This window comes from Mytilus galloprovincialis, chromosome 1 (genome assembly GCF_965363235.1).
Source record: "Mytilus galloprovincialis chromosome 1, xbMytGall1.hap1.1, whole genome shotgun sequence".
NCBI lineage: Eukaryota > Metazoa > Mollusca > Bivalvia > Mytilida > Mytilidae > Mytilus > Mytilus galloprovincialis.
The window spans coordinates 24,079,867-24,097,118 of record NC_134838.1 but is presented as its reverse complement, the minus strand read 5'-3'; the positions used below and the strand labels follow the sequence as shown (position 1 = coordinate 24,097,118).

General features: G+C 33.9%; 1 protein-coding gene across 2 annotated transcripts in view; it reads left to right on the top strand.

Moving 5' to 3' along the window:
- The first annotated feature begins 4,240 nt into the window (after positions 1-4,240).
- Positions 4,241-17,252, top strand: part of LOC143070499 (gelsolin-like protein 2) — a 36,446-nt gene continuing 23,434 nt past the window's right edge. Inside the window, exons 1-4 of one of the 2 annotated variants that reach the window (XM_076244765.1) lie at positions 4,241-4,356; positions 14,753-14,777; positions 15,188-15,268; positions 16,417-16,490. In XM_076244765.1, the coding sequence (XP_076100880.1) occupies positions 14,771-14,777; positions 15,188-15,268; positions 16,417-16,490 (162 nt within the window). In that variant the 5' untranslated portion in view covers positions 4,241-4,356; positions 14,753-14,770. Of the gene's footprint in view, positions 4,357-7,844; positions 7,973-14,752; positions 14,778-15,187; positions 15,269-16,416; positions 16,491-17,252 lie in introns of those variants that run through there. The other variant, XM_076244771.1, reaches the window with a different exon arrangement.

Sequence of the window (17,252 nt, the reverse complement as noted above, 5' to 3'; positions counted from 1 at the left end):
CATCACTCTTATGTTCTGTTAAATTCACATCAAGCTGTTTGTGAAGACAATCCTTCCCCAATGAAATTTGGAATCTCATATTTTACAGCTTGAGACATTACCATTGTAGACTGGATTCATTTTAGTCTTAAGTCTACTAAAGTTTGTTGATTTATCAGCTCGATTACAAGGGAAATTTCTTCTTGAACTACGACCTCTCTGATAATAGCCATCATTGACAAAAGATGATTCTTCTTTAACAATTACAATAGAGTCTCGTTCTCCAGGAACATTTTGAGATTTTGATGCAAATATCCTATTCAAAGCAGATTTCATTGTGTCGAATTTAAGGTCAGAACATGCAGTTAATGCCAGATGACGATTACTTTGACTTACTCCAGCGTTGTCCAGAAGTTTAAAAGCTAGAAATGCGATTAGAAGTCCTATATCATATTTCTTACATTTATTATATCTCTGCTCAAGTTCAATGATATAATCAGACATGCTTACATCCTCTCCTCTGTGGAGCTGATCAACTATAGTAGAAGCCTGATCTATTTATCCTTCTTAAAAAGCTTGTCCAATTTAGTTATCAGCTTACCTACCCATTCATCAACATTTAAATCACTGGGATCCCTTGGTTTTCCTTGTAACGACAAAGCTAAAGCCAAACTTCTTTTGTTCTTTTATCAGTCACGAGTTGCCACATTTTTACCTCATTTTTCTATTGTTGATAACTCTTATTTTTGGTCAAACATGATGGGTTCTTGTAACTAGGTGCTGTTGCCATCTTTATAAGCCATTCTACCACTGTTGATTGACAAATAATGGCTTAAAAATACTTCTATTGTTCTAATCTAATGTCTTTACTGAACTATAAACTAAACCCACCAAGTAACATGTACCTGAAAAATAATATAAACAAAATAATAGAAAACACAACACTAAAGTAGTTGACACTACATATACAATATATGCAAAGCCTCGCTTTTCGTTCTGTTTCTTAAGCTCATACAAATAAATATTATATGTTCCGCAATGAACATGTATTGTGTTTATCCTTAAGTTACTCCCAACATTTGAAATTTTAGTTCTTAAAATAAAATCATTGTCCATAACTTCTCAAATAAATCGACAAAGTTGAAACGCGGACTGCAAAGAGGACCCCAAAATGATCTAGTTAGGAAACAGAAATATTCATATTACCGATTGCTCAACGTAGAAGTGGGATAACAGTAGACTTCATTGGTACAAGTTCAAATAAAGCAAAGCAAAAAAAAATTGGTATGTTACTTTGTACCTGTTATTTGTACAATAGTTGGCTAATTGCAGGATGAAAAGTGATATAAGGATATAAAATCATGCATTTAAGCTTATATGTCCTACGCGTCATTGATCTATCTGTTATATGTCAAAACTACTGGCTATTAAAGCTAAAAGTAGATCTGTTCAATTACTGATTTTTGTCGTGCCTTTTACTTGTGTAGCAGACAGCTAGACATAGGGATAATGATCCTGTGGAGGCGGCAGCGTAAGCTAACTTCTTAAGAGCTTTATATTTTAGATGGTGGAAGACCTGGATGATTCATACTTTGTATACATATGCTTTATGTTACGAAGTTTCTTTCTGTCTCATGGCCATTGTCCTTGAACTCATTTTCATCGTTCAGTGATTTTTTGTAATGATAATTTCTCACTTACAATGTGTAATGATAACTGTTTGGTATGTGCGTATCTTGCACGGTTCTCATGCCCATCTGACAGTTTTCACTTGACCTCGACTTCATTTCATGGATCTGTAAACAAGGTTAAGTTTTGGTGTTCAAATCCATGATATACTATAAGCGATATTTCTAGTATATTTGGTGTATGGAAGGATTGTAAGGTGTACATGTCTAACTGGCAGGTGTCGCCTGACCTTTACCTCATTTTCATGGTTCAGTGGTCAAAGTTACATTTTTGAGTTTTGGTCTTTCAGTTTTCTAGCACGCACTATATCAGTATATATGCAATAGCTCTACTATATTTGGTGTATGGGAATATTTTAAGATGTACATGTTAGTCTCTCAGGTTTAATTTGACCTTGACCTCAATTTCATGGTTCATTGTTCATGATTAAGTTTTTGTGTTTTAGTTTGTTTTTCTTAAACTTTAAGCAATAGGCCAACTATATTTGTTGTATGGAGGGATTGTAAGCTGTATATGTCTACCTGGCATGGTTCATCTGAACTTGACCTAATTTTCATGGTTCAGTGGTCAAAGTTAAGTTTTTGAGTTTTGGTCTTTTTTCTAACACTATATCAGTATATATATATGCAATATCTCTACTGTATTTGGTGTATGGGAATATGTTATGATGTACATGTCAGTCTCGCAGGTTTAATTTGACCTTGACCTCATTTTCATGGTTCATTGTTCATGCTTAAGTTTGTGTGTTTTGGTTTGTTTTTCTTAAACTTTAAGCAATAGGTCAACTATATGTGTTGAATGGAGGGATTGTAAGCTGTATATATATGTCTTCCTGGCATGGTTCATCTGACCTTGATCCAATTTTCCTGGTTCATTGGTCAATGTTTAGTCATGTTTTTCTTGGTTAAGTCATTTCAGCATGTGCACTCTTGTTATAGTATTATACTAATCCATTGTACAATTATTTCCATCATCAAGTATAGCCCAGAAAGTTTCAACCACATTAAGCTGATATTTTAATTGTGTTGTTATGTACTTCGAAGATATTACCACCATTTAATCCTGTGACATGGAGTGATAATAGGTTTAGTCGGGACATTAATGATAGTTCTTTAAATTAAAGGAAATATAGTACGTTATTTTAATGATATGGAATTGAAGAATGCAATTTGAGGTATAGCGCGGAACAACCACACCAATCTTGTGACACCCAGTCATTAAGTCGGGCCATGCACTCTTTTCCAATTGAAGTCTATAGAATGGAAATGGGGGAATGTGTCAAAGAGATTACAACCCTACAAAATTAAAGCGCAGAAGACATCCATATTCTAAGATAGAAATAGACACGCTTACCCTGTGTACACTTTACAATACTATATGCAACAGTTCAACTTTATTCGGTAAAGTAAATGATAGTAAGGTGTAAATAATTAATGTATGTCCGGCATGTATATGAAAAGAAGATGTGGTATGATTGCCAATAAGACAACTGTCCACAAGCGACCATAATGACACAGGCATTAACAACTATAGGTCACCGTACGGCCTTCAACAATGAGCAAAGCCCATACCGCATAGTCAGCTATAAAAGGCCCCGATATGACAATGTAAAACAATTCATACGAGAAAACTAACGGCCTTATTTGTATAAAAAAAAATGAACGAAAAACAAATATGTAACACATAAACAAACGACAACCACTGAATTACAGCTCCTGACTTGGGACAGGCACATACATAAATAATGTGGCGGGGACAGGCACATACATAAATAATGTGGCGCGGTTAAACATGTTAGAGGAACCCCAACCCTCCCCCTATCCTGGGACAGTGGTATAACAGTACAACATAAGAACGAACTATAAATGTCAGTTGAAAAAGGCTTAACTCATCAGATGGAAAAAAATACAAGTGGACGTGGCCGGGTACTTGTACATCCCAACAACAAAAAAAAGTCACTTAGAACAGATATCTCAGAGTACTCGCAGTTATCTGACGTTCAAAGCCACTAACAACTAATAAAAAAATCATGCATCTAAGACTAAACTATGGTTCAACTGACCTTGACCTTATGTTCATTGTTGATTGGTCAATCTAAGTTTTTATGGTTATGTTCGTTTCTAAGAATCAATAGGCATAAGTCAACTAGTAAAGTTGATGTATGTGTGCAAGTGTGTATTTATTTATGATTGAATAAATATTGGTATGATTTTCATTGTAATTAGTTTTTTATTTCTTGTTTGAATTTACTTTAAAATAAAGATGATTTTATTTCTAATTCATATTTCATATTTGTGTTTTTGTTTTCATATAGATTAATTAATTACGGAATGTTATTAATTATGAGTTGTACCAAGGAATTGTATAATTAATATTGTTTGTACTATGCATATTTTATATTCACAGACTTTGGCGATTGACAAGTTTCGTCTTGATTGTTACTCACTTCCTTTATTTTGATGGTCATTGTGTTAACGCTTGATTTGACTTCACACTTTCTACTATTTCATTGGTTCTGGGTACAGTATAACTATATATATGTGCCTGATTAGTTATATATCTTTTGGCGGTTTATTTCTATTGAAGTCTTACTAGATTATCAATTGTGGATTGGTGTTCAAACCGAACAGACGTTTCATATACATATTTTGTACTATTTGGTTTGGAGGAATTCCACGATTATTTCAGGTGAGATTGCTTACTTTAATACTTATCTCTGTAGTTATTCTGTCTATATCTTATTTTCATGGTAATTTTGTTAGCGGATTAATCAGTATTTCACGAATGAGTAAGTATCCACTTTTTTATGACTTCGTAAAGAATGTGTATTCTTTGTTTATAGAATGAATATTGTAAACTACTACATGCATGTACAAGTATTTTTAAGTTTAGTGTTACTTTATCATAGTCAGTTATTCATGGTACATTTGAGTTACATGAATGAATAAGTGCAAAGATAAACGTACTGAATGACAAATATTTGAGCAGAATTATTCAAAGAGACTCTCCTCCTCCTAGGGTTGTATCAGCACTGTCAGTCGAGGGTTTTTAAAACAGGTTGGGAACAAACCCTCTACATGGTGTAACTGTTTTAGAGGGATAATCCTTCTATAGACTAAGAGGGGTACAATTGTCTCTCTACAGAGGGGTATTTATGTTTAGACTGGATTTAAAGCAAACTAGGGCGCAATGGCATTTTCTACTTATTATGGCAGCTAGTAACTTGCAACATGTGATGCACCAATTGATGTACTTATATTAATTAATGGCAGTGTCTGCGCGTACCCGCATGCGGGTACGAATAGCAAAATTGCCGTTCGTAGGCTACGCATACCCACATCCGGTTTTATAATAAATTGCCATCGGATCGGGAATTAAACGTAAAATATATACAGAAATTATCGCAATTAGTGAATAAAGTTGATCAACTACTTAAGAAGTTTTGTAAACATTTATATATATGTAAGTGATCAACAGTTTTTCCCGGTTAATAAATATTCTTAAAATGGGTAAAGAGTGATATACATGTGGAGCAGACATTTCAAAGTTATCATGAATTGGAACAATGTGTTCAAAAGTATCAGTCGATTGATTTTATACAATTGTATATAAAAACATGGCACTGGCTACGGTTACATGGAAATGTAACAATAATAAAAATATTATTGTTACATTGGAGACTAAATGCCGGAATGCATGGTTGGGTAAGGACCTGTTTAATTACGAATGTAACAATAATTATTGAGGCTACGGTTACATTGCGTTATTGTTACATGAAAAAATGCAATGTACGATGGGACTAGTAATATGCACTAAATAATAAAAGTTGAGGACATTTATCTGTTTATTACATACATTTATAACATACAATTTATTTACTGTAATTTTTTATTTACAATGACAATTTCTACAAATCCATTAAGTTGTTTTTTAAGTCCGACACATTTTTGATGAACGAAATTACGTCCTCCACGGATACGTGTACATACATAATTTCTTAGTATTTAAGTTACAGTTAGCAAACTTTGCTTTTGATTATCAATTTGCGTCAAGTTATAAAGCTGTATGAAATGTATGTCTTGATATTGTTTCAGTTTCGTTTAAAACGCATCCAAAGTTTTTTTTTTTTTTTACCATAAACAAAATTGGTCCAAAGTATAATGACAGTAATAAGAGTAGGTGTGCAGTTAAATACTTTAAAAACGTGAAACCATTGAACTATATTTTTCGCCTTTGACAGTCACACTCCTAATCTTGAGTAGTATCTTTAAGAACATCAAAACCATTAATACGTAGTAAAACTATTCAAGTTGTACACCATTTGTTGAATAATAATATTTTATTATTTATCAGTATTGAATTACAAGTATTGTTTAGTACATATGAAAGAATGAAGCAATACAACTATAGAAGATTGAAGTTTAATCAATCTAGTGTACATTGCTGTTTTTCATGTAACAATAACGTAATGTAACCGTAGCCTCAGTAATTATTGTTACATTTGTAATTAATCGGTTCCTCACCCAACTTTGCATTCCGGCAATTAGTCTTCAATGTAACAATAATATTTTTATTATTGTTACATTTCCATATGTAACCGTAGCCAGTGCCTAAAAACAAACTCGGAGTCAATTGCAGCTGCAGAGAAAAGATGAACTGGAAAAACAAAAAATAAAGAGGAAATCAAGTTTTACAGAATATTTTTTTCCTGTCATTCACGGAGGCAAAAAATTCTAAACAAGTTCGACAGGAAAAATTAAGGCCTAATACATTATTTCTGGAAAAACAAAGGCCGATGCCAATAATCTTCTATGAAAGCTTCGTTAATAAATAACAAAATGTTTGACGAAAATGTAATTTAAACCTTCAGCGCATCAAAAAATATTTTGCCTCTGAGGCGTGGAAGCAACTTAAAATTCGGAAATTATATATAATCAGATTATAGGACTATAGTTTACAGGGACTGTATATTTCATTTTCAATCAGTACATGTGCATTTAATTATATATTATCAGAGACGTCTCTGATATTATTAACTTATAAATACAATTCGAAAATATTATTTGCCATACCCTTCACTCGTTCTACTCGAAATCCCCATATTATCGATAATGTCTGTATATGATATATTTCACGTTTAATTCCCGATTTGATTGCATTTTATTATAAAACCGGATGTGGGTACGCGTAGCCTACGAATGTCAATTTGACTATTCGTACCCACATGCGGGTACGCGCAGACACTGCCTTAATTAATTTAATATGCACATGCCCAGTTTACTGTTAAACTGAGAGAATATAAAATCTATTGTTCACCATGCATAATTGAAAGCTGTGATGATCAGGTAAATTCCACTGAGTTATGCCTCACTAAAAAGAAGATCTCGTGAGTGTTAGATTTAACATCAATTTAAAAGGTAAGCTGTCCCTTTTCTTGCAAGTTGATCAGGTGTTCAGATAGGTATACAATAGATTTCAAGTTCTGTCACTTTAGCAGAAAACTTGGCATCCCAATTTTAAGTAAAGTGCAATAATTGATACATATAATGCTATAGAATATAGCCAATATAACTAGAGAATGCCATTCTGTCTATTTTGCTTAAAATCCAGTCTTGACAAAAATACCCCTCTACAGAATTGTCCCTCTATAATACAGAGGGGGGATAGGAGGGGTCCTGATCCCGAAATCCCGGGCTTAAAAACACGAAATCCCGAAATCCCGGGCTTAAAAACATGAAATCCCGAGGTCCCGAAATTCGAATAAAAGAATTCCCGGATCCCGAAAGGGTCAATCCCGAAATCCCGAGCTTAAAAAACACCCCGATAAAGATCTTATCCCCCCTCAATACAGGTATAAACAACATGTAGATGGTTTCTTCCCAACCTGTTTAATGTTACGGAAATAAAAAAATGCAATCAAGCAGTCGAGACATTTCAGTGTATCCACAGTGACACTGTTTATAAAACTGAGTATTTCTGCTTATTTGAATAGTTAGTACCATATTTTTAATCTAATCATTGTAAAAACCTCGGGTAAAAATATATAATAGATAAGTGCTTTGGTTAAAAAATTCCATTGCATGATGTGAGATTCTGAATGGATCATGAAAAATACAAAGTTTTATTTGCAACAGACGGCATGCTTTTTTAGAAAAGCTATTACTTGTACAGAACAGATAAATTTATCAATAACTTGTTTACTTGGCCTAGTCAGATAGAAAACCGGAAATTAACCCGCTTTTCTCTATTCTCTCGTAGTTTTCGATTAGTTTCCCCGTGTGTGGCCAGACCAAGAGGCAATAAGGTAAACAATTTCATTCGTTTTTTCTAATTTTTATATTTAATGGAAAATATATATATCTTAGTGAAATAATACAGAGCTCGAAATGTCATGACATCGCTATCTGAATTTTTACGCAAGGAAACTGCACCCACATAATGCACATTGCATGGTCATTGACCAGCCTCTGATGGCCAGTGCTTTAGGCATGGGCACGGACCCTTTTTTCTTTTCTTCCTTTTTAATATTATCAAGGAATTGTATATTTAAATATACAATTCCTTGATATTATGTGTTTAGTTTTTATTCTGTTGTATTTAAGGCAGCAACCATTTGATTTTCTGGGGGGGGGCTATGGTTTTTTTTTGGGAAAAAAAGTTTGTTTCCAGTTTTTGGAGAAAAAAATAATTTGTTTTTGATTCTGAGAAAAAAAAATTGTTTGTTTCACCCTCAGCTGCCACTATATGTAATGCTAAAATTGAAAGAAACAAATTGTTTTCGACTTGTCGCGAAAAAAATAGGTTGTTTTCGCCGCAGGCGGAAAAAAAAATTTGTCCAGAAAAAAAAACCATAGCCCCCCCCAGAAAATCAAATGGTTGCTGCCTAACAGAATGGCATCAAGTTTTATCCTTGTACGTCCGTACCTCTGTCCGTGATACGTCCGAAAATTGGTGTCCGTTCTCCAACGTTTGTCTGTCATTTCGCTAGATTGATTTCCAGGTCAAAGTAGGGGGCAACTTTGACAAATTTATCTGTCACAGAAAGCTTGACATAGAGATAGTGATATAGCGATTTATAGCCTTTAACCCTCTTAATGCCAAAGCGACATATGTGTCGTTTCAATGTTGATGTCAAAGTGACATATAAGTCGTTTGGGGTTTGATGCCAAGGCGACATATATGTCCTTTCAACAATATCAAAACTTTACAACATATACTACACTAAATAATTAAAGCTTTATAACATAGTTGACCAACGGTCACCTAAATGTATTTAGGGCAATGACGTAATATCTATGACATCATTGTGACATTATAATTATGGCAAAAGTAAATTGAATTTTCTCTGAAAAATAAAACGTGTTGCAGCGGCAAACAACAACGGTGGTTGGTATATTTGCAAGCATGCACATGCCACTGGTGCAGAAGATTTAAAGATTGAAACACAAGATAATTGAACAAGACCGGGTCGCCTTTTTTTTGGCATCGTAACTTATCAGACTAACATAATATAAAACACATTATTGACTGCATTTCCGACATATTCGTCCGACTGTAATTTGAAAAATGTTTTAAAATTTTTTGCATATTACGTATGTTCGAATATAAATGTTTATGTGTTAACCCTCTCAGTCCGAAACGGGAAATCAATCCATCCATGACAAAATCATGGCCCAAGAGGACTCTGTAAATATTAAAAGAATATTGAGATTTGGAGTTTAGAAAAACATTATTTTTAAGCATTGAACTCAACAGAAATCCCCTGCAATTGTCGATAAAATACACACTGCCAATGCCCACATTTTCTTATCTAAATTGAGTTCCTTTTATCCAAATAGTGTTTGATTGATAAGCGACAAACACAATTTTATATTTATAAGTTTATACCAATTGGAATTTAACCATGTTTTATACTCTTTTTGCTGTTTTAAAGTGTTCTTTATTACTAGCTGAGTCCCTGCCATGTAAGAGGAAAGGCTGGTTAACTTCCATTTTTTTAAAACATATTTCATAAACTAAAGACTGCATGTTTTTGTTTTATGTGAATTCCGTAGGAAAAATGTTTTATAAACATTTTAGCCTGCCAGTTGATATCTTATATACACGTAGTGGGTCTTTCTATTTTGTGATGTTATACTATTGTTTCAGAAAAGGTAGAAGGTTTGGTACCATTACAACGTTTGATCCCACTGCAAATGTGTGCACCTGTACAGTCCTAAGTCAGAAATCTGATTTACAGTAGTTGTCGTCTGTTTATGTAGTTCATACGTGTTTCTCGTTTCTTGTTTTTATAAAGATTTAGGTTTGTTTTTTAGTTTGAATGGTTTTATACTAGTAATTTTTGGGGCCCTTTATAGCTTGCTGTTTGGTGTGAGCCAACGCTCTGTGTTGAAGGCCGTACCTTGACCTATATAAATTTACTTTTATAAATTGTTACTTGGATGGAGAGTTGTCTCATTGGCACTCATACCACATCTTCCTATATATCTATAGGATGAAATCGTGTCATTAAACATTACATGGTGCATTATTGACGGACACTTTCAGTCGGCTTACGTATTTGATTAATTGCATGGCATTTAGTTCAGCGACAAATATTTGGTATAACTGCCAATCAAAGTTGAAATGAAGTGGATGTAATCAATATCGCAGGCAACCACATGGTCTTCAACAATGAGAAAAGAACAATACCACTAGTGGCCTATAGAAGGCCACAAATGAAAAATGTAAAACAATTCAATTGAGAAAATTCATAATACTATATTTGGCTTATTCATACTCGTGTACTAATATACCAAATAAGTTCCAATATGATTTCAAGGAGATGGTATTGCTTCATTATGAAGTTAGAACAGGGATAATGGCAGGATTATTCATCAATATTTAGTATCAGCTTGATTGAATTCCATATAGACCCTTTACAAATCTTTTTTTTAACTTACTGGTTCATGACATTATTTGGTATTTTTATCCATGCATGCACCATATGTATCCAGCTTGAAATTTTGAAGGGACCAGCGTTTTGTGTTTGAAGTCTGACTTTTTCGGATTTAACAGAAGCTAGAGATTTAAATTTTACTAAACGGATGCCACAGACCTGGTCATGAAATATCCATAACCAAATTATAGAGAATAAACTGCCAAACCATATGTTCTCTGAGGGCCAAGTGAGCTTTTCCCATCACTTGGCGTCCGGCGTCGTCGTTGTCTGTCGTCCGTCGTCGTCGTCCGTCGTCGTTAACTTTTACAAAAATCTTCTTCTCTGAAACTACAGGGCCAAATAAAACCAAACTTGGCCACAATCATCATTAGGGTATCTTGTTTTAAAAATGTGTGGCGAGACCCCACCAACCAACCAAGATGGCCGCCATGGCTAAAAATAGACCATAGGGTTAAAATGCAGTTTTTGGCTTATAACTCAAAAACCAAAGCATTTAGAGCAAATCTGACATGGGGTTAAATTGTTCATCAGGTCAACATCTATATCTGCCCTGAAATTTTCAGATGAATCGGACAATCCGTTGTTGGGTTGCTGCCCCTGAATTGGTAATTTTAAGGAAATTTTGCTGTTTTTGGTTATTATTTTGAATATTATTTTAGATAGAGATAAACTGTAAACACCAATAATGTTCAGCAAAGTAAGATTTACAAATAATTCAACATGATGGAAATGGTCAATTGACCCCTAAGGAGTTATTGTCCTTTATCATGTTTATAGTCAATTTTTAACAATTTTCATAAAATTTGTAAATTTTAACTAACATTTTCCACTGAAACTACTGGGCCAAGTTAATTATAGATAGAGATAATTGTAAGCAGCAAAAATGTTCAGTAAAGTAAGATGTACAAACACATCACCATCACCAAAACACAATTTTGTCATGAATCCATCTGCTTCCTTTGTTTAATATTCACATAGACCAAGGTGAGCGACACAGGCTCTTTAGAGCCTCTAGTTTTCCTCATTTTTGTTAAGCCTGCGATTTACAGCAGAAGTAGGCGAGACACTGAGTTCCGCAGAACCCTTACAAATTTTTTTCTGAAAAAAGTGTAAATTGAATAGATCTATTGTTAGGAAATGTAACATTGTTTTTACTGGAAACCCCCGACTCTACATCTTAAAGCAGTCTATTGTTATTCATAACACATGTAACAATAGTATTTTTTTTTATTAGCATGAACATTATAAGAGATTGCTTATAAATAGAGATCTCTACAAATTATCACATGGCATAATAGAAATCATATTTGGGGAAATTCCAAAAGTGAAATAAATATTAAGAATCTATCTGTCTAAGGGATGGCAACAAGTCAGTGTTTGCTGTAATTGTGGTGACTGGCCCCTTAAAAATGGGGGGGGTTCTACATATGATGTCAGTATAATCATGATAATTGTATGTTAAGCGTGTCAAATTGTGGCGTTACTAATCTAGACACATCTTTCCCACAGTATATTGGAATATGATGGTGTGTTTAATGTACATGATGAAGGGAAAATAGAAGGGGGCTTCTGTCAAATCAAATGTCAAAATCAAAATGTTGTCTGTCTCATACTGATGCATATTGACAACTGCATACAAGGAGCATTATGTTTTTTTTTGTAATAAGAATGCATGATATGGCCAATCTTGCTTGACCTATGTTCAGCTATGTCAATTTATGTATAAGCTATGGTTCATGTTAGAAAATGCATTTAACAGTAATATGCAAAATGGCAACATTTACCATGTTTACATTTATAAAATATAAAACACTTTAAAAAAAAAAATTTGTTGTTTCTGGAAAAAAAATATTTAAACATCATTGATATAATTCTTAGTTTTTTACCTGTAATTTAAAACCGTCATACTTTTTTCCTGGTGATTGATTTCGTGCCATTTCAGCATTGCACTTGTAATTGATGTTTTACCTTCTGTATCTGTACTTTTAAAAGATAGTAAAAATTTCTTTTTCACTAACGTTCAGAAACACACCATTGGTAAAACACATACACCTTTGAAAAAATTGCATTAGGCCTCAACTAGGCCTCCCCGACAATGACCGTCAGAAAGCTCTTGGAATGGTTGATGCTGGAATGAGTGTTGCTGACAACGTGGCTCGATTTAATGTGCATAAGGCAACAGTTTAGAGACTAACAAACAGATATTGACAAATTGCAACTGCACATGATAGGTCGATGTCTCGTAGACCAAAAAAACTATCATTAGGGGAGGAGCGATATCTCGTAGACCAAAAAAACTTTTGTCAGGGGAGGAGCGCTACCTTCACTTTACGTCAACACATGACAAGTTTTTTTTCTGGCCAAAAAAGTAGTGCATTGACTAAGGGCAGCTGCTGGTGTGCCTGCCAATCCTTCATTGGTGCACTTTGGGCATGGCTGAGGAATTGATTTTGAATAACACTATACTTATTTCTGCATCATGACCCTCCCGTGCTCCATACAAAGAAAATCCTAACAAATGTAAGTGATAAACATTCATGTTGCTTCCTACATGTCATAATTTCATTTTGTTATAATTAAAATTATTATAATGTTGTTATGATTTTGTAATAAAATAAAATTTCACATTTTTGTTGCTACACTTTTTTGGCTCAGTATATGTATGAAAGTAAGGTTTTCATCTAAAAAATATTCTTTTTTGTCAGCTATAATTTTTCTTCATGACCAAAAAAGACATGAAAATTGATACCAAGAATTCATGCGAGTTCATTTGCAGAATATCTTATTTAAGATTTGTGAAAAAGCAGAGATGGATTTAGAGGGGGTAGGGGGCCTTAAAAGCATTATACAACAGACAGTGATGGACAATTATGTTGTAAAACAAAACTGAATAAATGACAACAATTGCAAAGGTGGGGAATAAATACCGCCGTGATCCCCAAGTCCCTGAATTGGGGAAACAGCCACCCAAGGCATCCTTGGAGACTATTGAAAAAAGTGAGAGGTTTAGCGCTTTAAAACCTGTGATTACGACTTTCCGATTGAATTTTCCACAGAGTTCCAGTATTTTTGTGATTTTACTTTTTTCTGGTACATGTATCTCAAAAACAAGGACACATACCTACAATTTTGTCTGCTGTTAAAGAACAGTTGTTTATATATGTTCCAGACCGTATGAGTATTTGGACCGTACGCGTACGGTCTGGACCGTATGCGTACTTTTTCAAAATACTCATACGGTCGGACCGTACGCGTACGGTCTGACTAATATTAAAAAGTTGGTCAAGTTTATTAGTTACAAATGCATATAGCAGATCAACATAACTTAACTATCAAATTAATATAAAAAATTTCAATTGTAATTGAAACAAAAACTTTATATTTTAACTTGTTTTTAACTCACGCTAATTAAATATGCTAATCTCTTGTATTAAGCATGTCGATCAGTAGTACATTAATTGTATTATGAACGCTGAAATTGAAGATATCGGAAGAAAAACATAAATTGGGAGTTCAATTGTTTTAAAATATTTAGCCACTTTACCAAAAAAATGCAAATGCAAAAGAACATGCGTGAACTGCATACATGAAAATGCTAAAAAATATTACGTTATTTGAATTGTGTCACCTTGGGCGAGAGTACCAAAATAGGATTCAGATATTATACAATTAAACAAATGCCTAATTTCAATTGTTCGTTTGTTCATTTTATCTATCTAATTGTAACAAATTATCAATAATAATTTGTAAAACTAAAAATAAAGATAGTTTCAATTTAACCCATATGATCAAATAACATGTATGGTCAGATCGTACTGGACCGTACGTGTATACTCATACGGTCCGACCGTACGCGTATGGTCGGACCGTATGAGTATACGTATACGGTCCGGACCATACGCGTACGGTCCAAATACTCGTATGGTCTGGAACATATACAATGTATTATATATATATATGACATTCTTTTAAATAACTGTTATTTTTGAGGAGTGAACATCCTTAACATGTTCATGATGTTATGTGGTTTTTGTTAAGCTATACAGTCAGGATGTAGTTTGTAAGGAAGTAATTAAATTACTTAAGTTTAATAAAACTTATTTTATTTGTAAGAAGGTATATCAGTTTTCTGTTTCTTTTCAGACGAGAAAAACAGTAGCCATGTCAGGTAAGATGATAAACAATTTTATGTTATGATACATGCACATCTGTTTAACCTTCCAGGCACCTGAGAAGAACCCTGTTTTTGGAGGGGTTTGTGTTGCTCAGTCGAAAGATTTCTACGGTGTGTTTTGTCATGATTGTTAACTGCAGTTTTACTTTCCTTGTTTTTTTTTTTTAATTTTTGCGATTGGCATAGTCAGTTTCTTTTTGACTTATGAATTTGAATATCCTTTTCCATGTCTTTCCCCTCTTTTCCTTTCCATCAACATGATCAATATTTTAGATACAAGTCCATCAATATTTTAGATATAAGTCCATCAATATTTTAGATATAAGCATCTTCATATTTAGACATCTAAAGACCAAATCTTTGGTCCATATGGTTTATATATATTTTGTTTTGTTTAATTGTAGGTTTGATTAAACAGAAGCAGTATGACTGGAAAGATTCAAATTTAGCATTGTTTGGATCAGACATTGAAAAGAACGTCAAAAGTAAGATTATTATGTTTAACTGGAAAAAATACAAAATATTTTTTGACTTTATAAATATCACTAGAACACACCCGTGATATCACGGGTCCGTGACTGAATTAAAGTATATAACTATGCGCAAGCCTTATTTTAATATTAGTATTGTCATCTGATAAAGTCATGCCGATTATAAGATACACAGTTTTCTCTGCTTTCAAGTCTTTCTGTTTGAACCCGTCGAACTGAAACAATAATATTAATTATTTGGAAAACAAAAGGTCCTGGAATGGAGTATTTTTTAATCAACAGCATTGTCCTATATAAGTTATAAATAAAGTTGAATTATTTGCTTCGCTGTTTTACGTCATGCCCACTAACAAATTGAAAACTGTACCTATACGCCTTATTTTTAGTCCAGATTTTTAGTATTCGTATTGTTATCTTAGAAAGTCTTATTTATTAAAATACTACAATAGGTAACAATTTGACAATTTAGTAGTGTCAACCCTGTGGTTTAATAAGACCCGTGTATATAGGCCTATATAGCATATTAATCCTGAATACAACGTTTGGTGGTGCGCCTGTCAGATGCGGAACGTACAGATAAGGTAATAGGTAACAGGTGAATATACTATTGGTATCGGTAGCGGACTCGACCCGGAACTTCTTAATTATTGGCAATATTAATTACGTGGAAAACAAAAGGGCCTGGAGTGGTGTAATTTTTAATCTACACCTTTGTACTATATTAGTTATATATAAAGTTGAATTCTGTGATTCGTCGTTTTTACGTGATGACGGCTGACAAATTGGACCTCGTAATTTTAGTATTATAGATTTCAGCCTTTTAAGCAAATTTTAACAGATAGATATTGCACTTTTATGTTTTGTTTAAATAATAAAACTATGTCAATGATGTTACAATTGTAATGTTTTATAATTGTATATAACAGTCACTTGTAGTTCTTTTAAGAATGAAACATGCATTCTAAATTTTTATATTGTGTACTTAATATTATATTGTGTTTATACTTGAATATGAGGTGAGACTAAAATAAACTATTGAATCTAGATAGTCATATAGTTACAAGCACACTTCTTATGAGTTTTTTTCTCTTTAAAACACTCACCCTTATTTTTTGCATTAAAACCAACATTTGTTTTGATAGAGGAGTCTGCTGCTACTGAGAAAGCTTGGAAGAATGCTGGCAGGAAGCTTGGAATACAGATCTGGAGAATTGTGGTAAGTTCAGGAGTCTGGCAGCAAGCTTGGAATACATATCTGGAGAATTGTGGTAAGTTCAGGAGTCTGGCAGCAAGCTTGGAATACAGAACTGGAGAATTGTGGTAAGTTCAGGAGTCTCGCAGCTTACTTGGAATACAGATCTGGAGAATTGTGGTAAGTTCAGGAGTCTGGCAGCAAGCTTTGAATACAGAACTGGAGAATTGTGGTAAGTTCAGGAGTCTGGCAGCTTGCTTGGAAAACAGATCTGGAGAATTGTGGTAAGTTCAGGAGTCTGGCAGCAAGCTTTGAATACAGAACTGGAGAATTGTGGTAAGTTCAGGAGTCTGGCAGCAAGCTTTGAATACAGAACTGGAGAATTGTGGTAAGTTCAGGAGTCTGGCAGCAAGCTTGGAATACAGAACTGGAGAATTGTGGTAAGTTCAGGAGTCTGGCAGCAAGCTTTGAATACAGATCTGGAGAATTGTGGTAAGTTCAAGAGTCTGGCAGCAAGCTTGGAATACAGTTCAGGAGTGGCCACAAACATAAATTACCTACATGTATCTGGATGTATTCTTCTTCCTCCATATAGACTCATACAGGTACCTTGAAATTTGAATACAAATTTAAAGAGAATGGCTTTAAATTCATTGAAATTGGAATGTCGCCTTCCTCAGAGATGGATCTGCTTACCCTTCCGGAGCACCTGAGATCACCCCTAGTTTTTGGTGGGGTTCGTGTTGTTTATTCTTTAGTTTTTTATGTTGTGTCATGTGTACTCTT